At 40.7% G+C, this 13,996-nt stretch overlaps 1 protein-coding gene across 1 annotated transcript; it reads right to left on the bottom strand.

Moving 5' to 3' along the window:
- Nucleotides 1-203: 203 nt before the first annotated feature.
- On the bottom strand, nt 204-1,466 carry LOC135218741 (uncharacterized). Its single transcript, XM_064255191.1, has 2 exons — nt 1,156-1,466; nt 204-426 (listed from the first exon to the last, which is right to left on the bottom strand). The coding sequence occupies exons 1-2, from the start codon at nt 1,464-1,466 to the stop codon at nt 204-206; spliced, it is 534 nt and encodes a 177-aa protein (XP_064111261.1).
- Between the last annotated feature and the right edge of the window lie 12,530 nt (nt 1,467-13,996).

Below are 13,996 nucleotides of genomic sequence, written 5' to 3'. Positions count from 1 at the left end.
GCTTTCTTCTTCAGCTTTCTTCTTCTATAAACGGCAGAAGCGGCGCGGATAGCGAGGCTCATTCAGGAACAAAAAGACTCAAGAGAAAAGTGGGAATCCGACTGGAAAGACTTGGAGCTGAGGTTGCAGCGCCTGCAGAAGGCTTTGGAGGACCTCTTGGAAGGAAAAGCATGGACTCCAGTGTAAAGTTGAAACAGCGAAACTCAAGAGGAACGAGCTGGCATGCCTTCTAGAGGAAGGAAATGGTCGCCTGGAGTCGCTGAAGAAGAAGGCCGGTGTCCAGGGCGAATGGAACGACCAGATGGATGATGAGGTTGGATGGCTGCGAGGAACGAAGGAGAAAATGGTCTCTGATTTGAAGAACCTCCAGGAGAAATGAAGACGAATGGAGGAGAGCAAGTGAAAACTGCAGAAGCTTCTGTGGATCTTGAAGAAATGGCGTGATGAAGACTGCACTGGCCTCATTCAGACGGACAAGATGTGGAAATTTTGAGGAAGATGTTTATTTTGTAATAAGTTTGTTATGTTAATCCTTGAAGGAAATTGAACTAGAACGGAAATAAATATGTTAAAATGTTTTCTAAGAGTTTTATTGATTCCTGGATGGAAAAGAAAAGGGAGGGAATATAGAAAGGGTGAAGAAAATAAGGGGATTTGTGTAGGTGCCGGGAGAAAAAACAGGATTAGGAGAAGCCCAAAGAAAATTGAGAGGATTCAGTAGGTTTAGTGGAGGTGCCAGGAGAAGAAAGAGAGGATTGAGTAGGATTCGTGGAGTGCAAGGAAAAGAACTTGAAGATTCAGAGACCCCAGGAGAATTGAGAAGATGCAGTGGCATATTCTGATTCTAAGGTACAGAATAGCTATTACACTGTGCAGGGAGTGGCGGGCGAGGCCCGCCGCGGGTCCCTGGACGGGCGGGCAGGCGTCCGCCGAGCGCCCCGGGACGGGCGGGCAGGCGTCCGCCGCGGGTCCCGGGACGGGCGGGCAGGCGTCCGCCGGGGTCCCGCGGACGGGCGGGCAGGCGTCCGCCACGGGTCCCGGGACGGGCGGGCAGGCGTCCGCCACGGGTCCCGGGACGGGCGGGCCGAGGCGTCCTGCCGAGCGTCCCAGGACGGGTCGGGCAGGCGTCCGCCGAGCGTCCCGGGACGGGCGGGCAGGCGACCGCCGAGCGTCCCAGGACGGGCGGGCAGGCGTCCGCCGAGCGTCCCGGGACGGACGGGCCAGCGCCGCCGAGCGTCCGGGACGGGCGGGCAGGCGTCCGCCGAGCGTCCCGGGACGGGCGGGCAGGCGTCCGCCGAGCGTCCGGGAACGGGCGGGCAGGCGTCCGCCGAGCGTCCCGGGACGGGCGGGCAGGCGTCCGCCGAGCGTCCCACCCGGGCCACGGGAGGCGGGCAGGCGTCCGCCGAGCATCCTGGGACGGGAGGGCAGGCGTTTCCGCCGAGCGTCCTGGGACGGGCGGCAGGCATACCCGCCGCGGGTCCAGGGACGGGCGGGCAGGCATCTGCCGCGGGTCCGGGACGGGCGGGCAGGCGTCCGCCGAGCGTCCCGGGACGGGCGGGCAGGCGTCCGCCGCGGGTCCCGGGACAGGCGGCAGGCGTCCGCCCGCGGGTCACGGGACGGGCGGGCAGGCGTCCGCCGAGCGTCCCGGGACGGGCGGCAGGCGTCCGCCGAGCGTCCCGGGACGGGTGGGCAGGCGTCCGCCGAGCGTCCCGGGACGGGCGGGCAGGCGTCCGCCTCGGGTCCCGGGACGGGCGGGCAGGCGTCCGCCCCTTTCCCGGGACGGGCGGGCAGGCGTCCGCCGCGGGTCCCGGGACAGGCGGGCAGGCGTCCGCCGAGCGTCCCAGGACGGGTAAGCAGGCGTCTGCCGAGCGTCCCGGGACGGGCGGGCAGGCGTCCCCCGAGCGTCCCGGGACGGGCGCAACAACTGGAAGTGCTTACAGAAGTACTTAGGAGGCTTAGATTAGCGGGGTTGAAAATTAAGCTAGCCAAGTGCTCGTTCTTGAAAAAGCAGATCACATATCTAGGCCACGTCATATCTAAGGAAGGGGTTAGAGTAAATAACGATAAAGTCAAAGCAATAGAGAATTTTTGCACCCCCAGATCAAAGAAAAAAATTAAGTCATTCCTGGGTATCGCCGGTTTTTTCAGGAGGTTTGTGAAAGGGGTCTCTAATATAGCAGCTCCCCTAACTGATGTATTGTGGGAAGAGGTTCAATTTCAATGGAAGGAACCCCAGGCGGAGAGTTTTCAAAAGCTCAAGGACGCGCTAATGAATCCCCCTGTTTTGAAGTTTCCAGATTTCAGCGAACCTTTCACATTAGTGACTGATGCAAGCCAGGAAGGTATAGGTGCTTGCCTTATGCAAAAGTTCGATGGGAAATTTCATCCTATAGCTTTTTGTAGCAGGAAGTTCAGGACAAAGGGCAGCAACGAGAAGTCCATGGCCACCATAGATAAAGAAGCCTTTGCAATAGTGTCGAGCTTAGTTCATTTTAAAATGTTACTGATGGGGAATAAAGTAGAAGTTCTTACAGACCACAAACCATTACTGGATCTTTTTAATAAACCCGATTTGTCGCCTAAAAGAGCTCGATGGGTTTTAACTATCAGAGATTTTGATGCAAAGCTCAAATATATAGAGGGCAAATTTAACATGGTTGATGATGCTATCAGCAGGAGTTTTCACGACACGGAAGGTTTCCAAGTCGCGCAAGTCACTAGCGAGGCCATACAATGGGATATACCTCTCATAGAGCAAAGGCAAGATGAAGACGAGATTTTAGCAGATGCAAAAGCGTTTCTAAAAGGGGACTTAGTCAGGAATCATTATAAGTTGCCTTTTTCGGGTTTGGAGTTAGAAGGTAATCTATTGGTTAGGAAAATTAAATATAAGTTGAGAACCAGTGAAAGTAAAGGAGATACGACACAGATCGTAATTCCGAAGGTCCTAATTCCAGTGGTTTTGGATATAGTTCATTGCAGGTTCGGTACTCCACACTTGGGAATAGAAAAAGCATATGATGAGGTTCGTGCTAAATACATTTGGAAAAACATGGGGAAAGATGTGGAAAATTTCGTAAGGAATTGTACGGTGTGCAACGCATGTAAGCCTGCAAGGACAACTTCATGCAAATTAGGATCGTATCCTATACCGAGTAGACCTTTTCAGAGAATACATATGGATATCCTGGGGAATTTCTGTGAGTCTAGGTATGCGAACAAGTACTTGATAGTGATAATAGATGAATTTACAAGGATAGTAGAAATTTTCCCACTTAAGCATAAAACGGCCGAAGAAGTAGCCATAGCGTTTTTCAATGGTATCATTTGCAGATATGGCTCACCCGAAGTTCTATTAACTGACAATGGGAGGGAATTTGTGAACAATACATTGGAATGTTTAGCTGAAGTCATGGGGATACAGAAAGTAACAATTATTCCATACAGACCCAAGGCTAATGGGTTGTGCGAACGAGCAAACAGGAAAGTGCTCGAGGCTCTCAGGAAAACTGTAGGTGGTAATGATAAGAATTGGGACAGTATGTTAGTGTTGTTAGACATAGTATTAACACTATGGTTAGTGATTCCATTAAAATGTCCCCATTTGAAGCTTTGTTTGGTTGTCCAGCACGAGGCACATTTGATTTGCTAACTATACCTCATCATGGGGAGGATACGATCAAGGCATTGGTATCCACAGCGAGAGAGAGACATACTTGTCTCAGCCTTAATCTTGAATCCACAACCAGAGATATGGTACAGAAGAGTAATAGTAAAACATCTGATCCCAAGCTCAGTGTCGGAGATAAGGGGTTTTTAAAACTTAACGTGAGAAATGAACTAAATTACAAATTAGGCCTGAAGTTTGAAGGTCCTTTGAAAGTCATTGAAGAGAAAATTGAACACAGATTTGTAGTCTTAGAGGAAAAAACAGGTCGGTCGAGGTTAACACATATCTCGAAATTTTCTTACTGTCTGTTTTTTGCAATTTAGTGGCGGAATGCTTTTACGTTTTTTTTCCTCTCTTTTATTTCCTTCTACTGTTTTTTTCTTATTCTGCACAAATCTAAGGCTTTTGGCGTAAGATTTCGGGGTTAATATTTTACGTGGGAAGGTGTTGTCATACGGCAAATTTTTGTTTTAACTGAGAAACGTGATGATAAACATATGATTATTCCTGTGTGTATGATATTTGTGGCTGAATTTTTGGGGTTTCACGAGCCGAATAGATGACATTGGGGTTTATATGATTCGGGTAATGTCGTGGGGAGTTATGATTTAAGGACAAGTTTTTTGGGGGGATGATTTTTTTGTTTTGCGTGGGGTTATTAATTAAATGGAGGAAATATTTTTATCACTGGAGTGGTGTTAGTTTATTATTAAGATGGTGATTTATATATATATATATATATATATATTATATATATATATTATATATATATATATATATATATCATATATATATATATATATATATGATATATATATATATATATATATATATTACGATATATATATATATATATATATATATATATATATATATATATAAGGAGATGGCATTAATCCTTGGGGGTGACTTTCTTTTTTTTTGGTGGTATATAATTATCGAATTGTGAGTTTATCGTAGTTTTGTATCCCGAATAGGTGATAATTTTTTATATAATTGGGCAGTATCGTTTGGGAAAGTTAGGTCTTTGAGACAATCTTTGAGCACCTTGGTCATATCCTGGAGATAGTTTTGTGGAACGTGCTGACGTGGTTTCAGTATAGAACATTTTTTTGAGAATCATGAGTTTCTGGCATTGCGAGTCTGACTATGCTGCAGTTCGAAGCACCTGAGGTGTTCACAGGTGGATTATTTGCTAATGATGCTGTCATGAATCCGGCTGCGGATTTTTCCCTTTGGAGTTGATTACTCGGAGATTTGCACTATTCTCGTAGATGTTGATTATGGCATTCCACGGGAATGTATCATGTAAGGGGATTCTTTTCTGGTCGTTTCTGGTCGATGGGATTGTTGCGGTAGCAAATTCCGTAACGGTACACATTCCGTTTTGGGAAAGATATTGAATTTATATGTTTCTTTTTCTCTTATGTGCGCTGTGTAATGGGGGAAAGTTCACTTATTATTGTTGTTATTATCTTATTTTTCCTCCTATTTTCTTTTTTTTCTTTTCTTACGAGAGATGTTGTAATGGGGGTTAAGCTCTAAATGGCATTTTTATTTTAAATAGGTGATATAATTTGTCAGGGTATGTGAGTTAGATAGAAGTGGTGTTCGGCAATATATTTTATGGAGGTTAGTTATATAAACCATAAAAGGGGTTTTTGCTGTTAGATATTATGGGTTCTCTTTTGATAGCGTTTTTGTCTTATATGGGATTATTTGTGAAGATTCAGTGGGTAAAGATTATATTTTGTTTAGCGAGGAATTTTTAATATATGACTAGTAGATTGAGTATATTAATTAGTGACGGATTTGTGGGGTAAAGCAAGACTTTAGTTATTTTATGACCATGTAGACCTTTTAAATACGGACACACAATGACTTTAGAGAATTCCCAACTCTACGTGATGGTGGCGATGAAAACGACTTCGTTCTACAGTACCAGAGGTCGAGTCAAGTCTACACATGAATGGCGTTTCTATGGGCTGCCTTTGCAAAGAATGAGATGTCTTCGATATATCGTCTCAGGATACGTTCTTGGATAAATCAGGAGTCTACAATCTTCGATGAGGCGGGTGCGAGTAGCACTTGCATAGAAGTCACGGGATATTTCCTTGACAATGGGGTGATGACCACGTTTCCTTTAGTAGAAAACGTCGAATCTACAGTTTCGCGACGAGAGGGTTTTAGATACACTCACGAGGGTCGCAGATGCTGAATAATGGCGCGTGCTGAGTTGTCGAATTGGTTTACGCACTCGACCTGCATCTACAACTATTCGTCGAGTTCTGCTTATCTTAGTGACGAGGATAAGCCTTTCATTTAGTGACCGTTACATAATACTAATATTAATGATCATGTTAGGTGCTATACTGATCACAATTTGTGTCCTTAGGAGTTCTTAAACTTTTGTGCATTCGACAAAGCACAAGGGCTCCAGCAACATTGTGCATTAGTTGCTGATGTGGTGTGCGACAGGTGTGCAAAGAGGACATAGGTGGCCGAGCCATCTTACAAGTGTGTAATGTTAGTGAATCACATATCATGTCTTGCTTGGAGACAGGCTGAACTGTAAGGGCAGCTTACTTGAGTGAAGGAATTTGGGTACGTAAGCGTTTTAATCGAGAGACCGCTCGGCTTGTCGTCAAGAATGTACATTCGTTTGTATGGATGTTACAGGTCTAATAGACCAGGGCACTTGCGAAAGTCACATTCCTTTTGGTGAGAACAAAGAGGTCAGTTGGTACACATCAGGTGTCGGGAGAGAAAACCCCCATCGTAAAGGTATGACACATATTTTGTAAGACTTAGAAAACTGTTACCTTTGAAAAGAGAGAGAAGTGTGAAATACATTCTTTACTTAATTACTTTGAAAAGAGAGTGATGTGTGAAGTGTATCTTTTATCCATTGTTATCTTTATTTACAGATGGGTTCTATTCCATGGTACTAGAGACGGGATTCTCTAACCTGACTAATATAATGAACCTATTGACATTCTGGGTCTGGGAGTGAATTCTTAGTCAGGAGGGTAGAATGTTAACTGGCTAGTTTTCTTTATGGGCAGATTTGGGTTTTTTTGTCACTATGACTTGTTAATCATTTTGTTTTATTCTATATTCATTTGCTTTTGGGTAATAAATAGTATATTTTTATACTTACGTGATCTTAATAGCCTAACGACATGGTTGCAGACAGAGGGCACCATTGACAACAGGTAAGGGTTTCCAATTTGTGTAGTTTTAATAAAAGGGGGGTTAAGATATATATATATATATATATATATATATATTATATATATATATATATATAAATATATATATACACATATATACATATATACATATATATATATAGATATATATATATATATATATATATGTGTGTGTGTGTGTGTGTGTGTGAGAGAGAGAAGAGAGAGAGAGAGAGAGAGAGAGAGAGAGAGAGAGAGGAGAAGAGATTGTGCCACATACGATATGACATTTGCTATATTCACAAATAGTAAGCTTGAGTGAATTTGACATTAAAAACATTACTCCTTGTGAATATATTTATATGTATATATATTATATATAATATATATATATGTGTGTGTGTGTGTGTGTATAATACATATAATATATATATATATATATATATTATATATATATATATATAATATATATATATATATATATGTATGTATAGAAAGAGAGAGAGACAAATGGAGGACGATTTCAAGCTAAGTAATATATCAGATTCGGTATGATTAAGGCATATGAGAAGTATAAACGAACAATCTGTCTTTGATTAACGAGAAAATGAAAGAAATAACTCAGATACGTCTTGTGAAAAAAGCAAAAAAGCAATATTTATAAAAAAAAACTCATTAAAGTTAGCATCCATTAAATCGTGCAAGTCCGCTAACTAAGAAAGAAATAACAAAGGAAAAAGACGCCAATGAATAAGCAAATGAGCTCGAGCTCGGGTAAGGATTAGCTTTCATTCAGTAAGCTGTATTGAATCTCTTGAGTGACAGACGCTCGTCTGTTGTCATTTGATAGTACTTAGGAGAAGGAAGAGGAAATGAAATAAGTCATTGGCCCTCTCTTGGGATCTCGGCTGATGATGCCGTGAACGAAAGAGAAGGGCAAATGTCGGTTTTCATTTACGAAAAGGAAAAGGAAATTGGATTGATTTCTCTCTCTCTCTCTCTCTCTCTCTCTCTCTCTCTCTCTCTCTCTCTCTTTAAAGTCTGTTTATAATTCAAGAAAACAGCACACCTCACAAAGATACAAAGATATAAAATAAACAATTAGATAAAATATTTATGATTTCAATCTTATTTATGTGTCACTGGATGCATCCGCGTGACAGGAAACCTTCCTTTCGTGTTATATTCATGAAGATTCGATAGAGATATGTTAAGACATCCTGGGCTTGAACGGCAGATATTTCTATTAAACATATGACAGAGATAGACAGTCTTTATATTGTAGCTTCTATAAATTTCTAGCATACTAAATTTCAGGAAATTTAGTATGCTAATCTAACAAAACAAAAAACTCTCAAACGAAGTCCTTGGCTACCCTGAACTTTAAAAATGGCAGGTTTTTGCTTAGGCTAATAACTTCGATAAATGCTAGTGGACACAGACTCATTTACAAACATCGCCTGATGAATTTTTATATTTTTAAGTTCGTGTTATGTCATCACGCTTTACAGACAGCGGTAGTATGCTCTCATTAGCGGAAGACAGTCATCTGTGGGCAAAACAAAAACAACAACAACAAAATTTTCATCAAAATCACCACACTGCATGAAACTGTAAACAAGTATTGTATAGTAATAGCTGGCATTCCAAGGCTATAACATAGAAGGCAGCCAGTGAGACCCAACTAAGGGTACCAATAGTAAAATGTTGCAATAAGCAAACTTAGTCATATTAGGATAGAATATGATAGGATGGGAGGACGTCTCGCTTCCGTTTGCCATACCCCATTTCAACGCCGCTCTATCCGGCTCACGATCTCACGCGCGTGCACACACTCACGCACGCAAAAACGTACACTCTCTCTCTCTCTCTCTCTCTCTCTCTCTCTCTCTCTCTCTCTTGTGGAGTGCTGACATCTTATTCGCTTTATCAGCAGTAACTCGGAGCAGGAAGGTCCAAGAAGGATGGAATTTGACGAGGTAAATCTTCACTCAGAAGGCCAGGAGCAAGAAGAATGGAACTCGACGAGGCTTCCCTCAGAAGGATTAGAAGAAGGTCCAATGAGAGGTAAGACTTGACGAGGTAATCCTCCGCTCAGAAGGCATGGAACCATTCTTCAGCTAATCTCTCATTATCTCTTGGTCTCTCAGTTCTGTCTTAATGAATTCCTTTTGGTGACACGCAAAGACTTACTGACATTGTATGCTAGTTAATATTCAACTCTCTCTCTCTCTCTCTCTCTCTCTCTCTCTCTCTCTCTCTCTCTCTCTCTATGCAAACGGTGAACATTCACAAACTGAGAACATGAAAAAATAGCTGCTGCCAGGAGTTGTCCTTATAAAAGCGCGTCCGTGGCAGGCAGGAAGTAATTGTGTAATGTGTTCCTATTGCTTGACCTTGACGATTTGGGTGAGAATAAGTTCAAATGCATTTTATTTGTCCTTCAGGTTGGATAAGTGATTTCAGATGGTGATGTTCCCTTATGATAGTTTCTATTATTTGTTTGATATTTTCAAAGTAATGTCTGTGTGTGTGTGTGTGTGTGTGTGTGTGTGTGTGTGTGTGTGGTACGTTTGCTTTTTCAAAAGGAAATTATTTTTCACGTAATTTATTTATGGCTATTCCCTGTTCCACAGCTACATGGAAAGCAATGACTAATACTGCTCAATGGCTATAAATTTTTCAGGATCTCGTCTTCTGTATTACAGCTAATGGGTTCGGGAGCAAATCCTTAAATCGGGGTTAGAGCTGTCAGTACACATGCGGTGCACTGTAGGCATTACTTAAGGTTCTTTGCAGCGTGTCCTCGGCCCCTAGTTGTAACCCCTTTCATTCCTTTTACTGTAACTCCATTCATATTTCTTTCTTCCATCTTGCTTCCCACCCTCTCCTAACCATTGATTCATGGTGCAACTGCGAGGCCTTCCTTCTGTTGCACCTATCAAACGTTTTTACTATTAATTTCAGTGTCAGCGCTGAATAACCTCATATGTCCAGTGCTCGGCCTTTGGCCGAAATTCTGTATTCTATACTTTTCGATTCTAATCTTAATTGTTTAAATAAACAAGAGTGCCATGGGCCATAATGCTCTATGACCTTGCTGAACTTGGAAATAGATTATGATTTTCCTTAAATATTACATTTTTAAATAATATGCAGGGAATATATTCTATATTCTTTACAAATTCTTTTTTTTTAGAAATTGTGGCCTATTGTGGCCCCATTGTTAGAACAAATTTTGTTCTGCAACATAAGGGGATGATAGCATATTAATATGACAAACTTTGCGTCAGTTTCACCTTTTCTGGCACAGTAATTCTTGAGAATGAGATTTTTTAAATAAACCTGCCCCACCTTCATTATTTCTTAATATTATCTCCCCTTGGAAGAGGGCGTGGGTTCACCACTTTAACAGGCTTGGTTTCGCTTTACCTAAGGGCACTTTGTACTAAGTTTCAATGAAAGTGATCCAGTGGTTCTGGAGAAATCAGAAATGTGAAACGTTTATGATAGTCATAGAAACATTTCTGCATATATAAGGAAGCATGACAGATTTCTACCAATTTTATTTTAATAATAATAATGGCGAAGAATGGTTTTTGTAAATAAGAAAATGTAATTTATAGATAAGAGCATTCATTTACTTGAAACTAGAATATTGGAGAGTTTGATGTATAAAAAACTTGTTTTTTATTTAACAAAGACTTGAGAAGGAATAGCGTGTAAAAGAGAAGACACAAGATAAGGAAGGCTTTGTTCCCCGTGATGACGTCACGGCTGACACCACCTGCACATTAGCCCTGTAAGCCATCTATGTATGTAATGCAGAAGCTATGCCATACCAGGCACCAGAGAACTTTGACTGCAGCAGACTTAATAAAACGCTGCCTCTGAATAGAAATCTATAGGAGGAAAGAAAAGGAAGCAATAGGAGTTTACTGTAACGTTAGGGCAACAAGCGACGCCGAGTCTCCGGCTCCTATGACATTTTTGGCGTCCTCACGAGGCAGACGGAACAGGGAAAGAGATTTAACAGCGCTTTATAATGCACTCAATTACTTGACTTATGTTGCCACGCCTATCCGGCGAATAGGACTCCAGCGCATGCGCGTGCGCGCGTTCGTTTGGCACGGCGGTGGGGAGGAGAAGAGGGGCTAAGGGATGATAAAAGGATACTGGGAGAAAAATGAAACAAAGGACACTCGGAAGGAAATAAACCTTGAGGAATGGAAGACATGGAAAGAAAAGGATGTGTCATGGAATGAGACAATAAGGAGGAAAACGAGATTGTAGTTCAACCAAGGCTGCAGGAATGGCGGATATGAAGATGGTAGAAAAGAAGAGAATTTAAAGCGAGATAAAAGTTTAAATTTTAGTGGAAATGCGTCACTATAACACTGAATGCAATATCTGAATGCCAATTAAATTATTTCAATCGTTTTCATGATTTTTACATAACAAGAATTAGGAATTTGTATTTTAATCATTTACTCACATTTTCATCTATTTGATCATCAATTTGTTTATTAACTTTTAAAATAAGTGATCCCTTCTTTCTGTATTTTCCATTATGTTCTGATACTTTTTCCTTGAATTTCAAGTCAGTGGCCCCTTTGGGCTTGTCCCATAGGAATAGGGTTCATCTCCTGAATAATAATAATAATATAATAATAATAATAATAATAATAATAATAATAATAATAATAATAATTAGTAGGTGGAGTAGGACTCATTTTCTGCCCATTTTTAAGAGAAATGAATTGATTACATTACTGAACATCCCATGTGACCCTGAGACTGAAGAGGTCACTCCAGTCACTTGAAGTTTGTTTTGAATCGAATACCTAACTGTAAATAATGCACATTAACGACAGAAAAAATAACCAAGAATTATGCGAGGAGTGAGGAAAGCGTCCAAGGTCCTACTAGGAGGGAATGCAGGCATCCTGTGCATTGCATCCTGCTGTTGTTTCAAGGACTCTTCATGCTTCGGTCCTGGGAGGGCGGCGACCAGACGTCAAGTCCTCGTGTCAAGTCCCCATTGTTCCAGCCTGCCAGATGTGAACTGCCTTAAGTGAGTGGGTTACTACAAACGACAACAGTGGCGTTTAACGAGTCGCTGGGGGGTTAGTACCGTCACTGGACCTCATGCGGTGCACTGTAGGCATTACTTAAGGTTCATTGCAGCGCACCTTCGGCCCCTAACTGCAACCACTTTCGTTCCTTCTACTGTACCTCCTATCTTATTCTCTTTCTTCATATTTCTTCCCACCCTCTTCTAACACATCATTCATAGTGCAACTGCTTTGAGGTTTTCCTCCTGTTACGCCTTTCAAACCTTTTACTGTCAATTTCCATTTCAGCGCTGAATGACCTCATGGGTCCCAGTGCTCGGCCTTTGGCCTAAATTCTATATTCAACTCAAATTCAACTCAACTGAAGCGAGAGAGAGAGGGGGAGAGTGAGAGATAGGGAGAAAGAAAGAGAAAGAGAAAGCAAACATAATTACATAACAATCACATGCACAATAGCACTTATTTAATCGCCCGTAAGACTACTTTTTTCCTTTTTGTGTGTGTTTGGTGGGGGGAGGGCCGGGGGGGGGCGGGGGGAGGGAAGTGACAGACAACACTGACGATGATAATAAGGATCGTTGCGATGATTTTCGTCTGGTGCTCCTACTTCCTACACGCGAAATTTAACGCAAAACTCCCCGTCGGTGTAAGCTTGCAAATTAGAAGCAATTGCTTTTGGTTATGGTGAATTACATTTGTCACTTCTGAGGAGGTTTGGAGCGCTGGGCGTTGTAAGATACGCTGGAACTCTTAATACTCTTGCATGCATAACACTACCGCCAGTTTATTATTATTATTATTATTATTATTATTATTATTATTATTATTGTGTAAAATAATGGCGGTTTTCAACGAATTAATCTTATGCAGGGTCTTTTCAATTCTTCGTTTTTCTAAACCAGCTAAGTTGTTGAGGAAAATTTCAATATTGATACACTCCTCAACATTCTATAGCTGCTGAGTCAGAAAAACTATTTATCAGAAGAATTGAAAAGAACCTGCATAAGATTAATTCGTTGAAAACTGCCATTATTTTCAACAAAACATGTATCAAAAACGGTCTGCTCCCTGCATATATTATTATTATAATTATTATTGGTGAAGAAATCCATAATGGTGTACATATAAATGTATATTAACAGTACATATAAAAAATGAGAACTTTTTAGAACTTGCAGATTCTCGAAAGCTCTCGTTTGTATATATATTTTTAATATATAGTATTTACACATAAGCCTATGTGGATTTTTTCACCATTTTAGTAACTCATGTTGTTATTATTATTATTATTATTATTATTATTATTATTATTATTATTATTATTATTATTATTATTATTATTATTATTATTACTTGAACATTCAAAATTCAGCTTACTAACCAACCCATCAACTGTAACACCCCATTTGCTATAAATACCGGCGCATAATGCATCTCAGTTCATTCGCTTTTGTGCTCATAGATGACAGCCAATGCGCTGGCGACACGTGAGAGGAAATAAACCTAAGACAACAGAAATAGCATTACTATTACTATTGTTATAAAAGGAAGAAGGCTCTCTCTTAATCATGTCCTGTTAAAGGGGATGGTTGAATCATTGCAGTCAATTTTGTATTGAGTCTTCTTGGTTTCCGTTATAATTTTTTCCATACTACGTAAGTATTGGACAATGATTGGCCAATGTCTATATTTTGGTAAGAAGAATTATAAGGCAAATTGAGAAAATCAGTGTGAAATGAACTCAAAAGATGCAGCCATCCTATTCAACAATACTTATGATTATTATTATTATTATTATTATTATTATTATTATTATTATTAATTATTATTATTATTATGATATTACACATTCGTACTTGTATTCGCTTTTCTAGTAACATTTATCATACTTTGTGTTCGCTACAGTATTTGGAGGTGTTGTTAAATATATGTATATATATATATATATATATATATATATATATATATATATACTATATATATATATATATATATATATATATATATATATATATATATATATATATATATAGCGTGTGTACGTGTGTGTAAAGGACCTT

Source organism: Macrobrachium nipponense, chromosome 1 (genome assembly GCF_015104395.2).
Source record: "Macrobrachium nipponense isolate FS-2020 chromosome 1, ASM1510439v2, whole genome shotgun sequence".
Classification (NCBI taxonomy): domain Eukaryota; kingdom Metazoa; phylum Arthropoda; class Malacostraca; order Decapoda; family Palaemonidae; genus Macrobrachium; species Macrobrachium nipponense.
This window is presented reverse-complemented; position numbering and strand designations above follow the sequence as displayed.

Coding starts and splice junctions, on each gene's coding strand:
- LOC135218741 (XM_064255191.1), bottom strand. CDS start 1,466: ATGCCTGCCGCCCGTCCCAGGACGCTCGGCGGAAACGCCTGCCCTCCC. Junction 427..1,155: donor GGGACGCTCGGCGGTCGCCT/GCCCGCCCGTCC, acceptor CATTTCTTCAAG/ATCCACAGAAGCTTCTGCAG.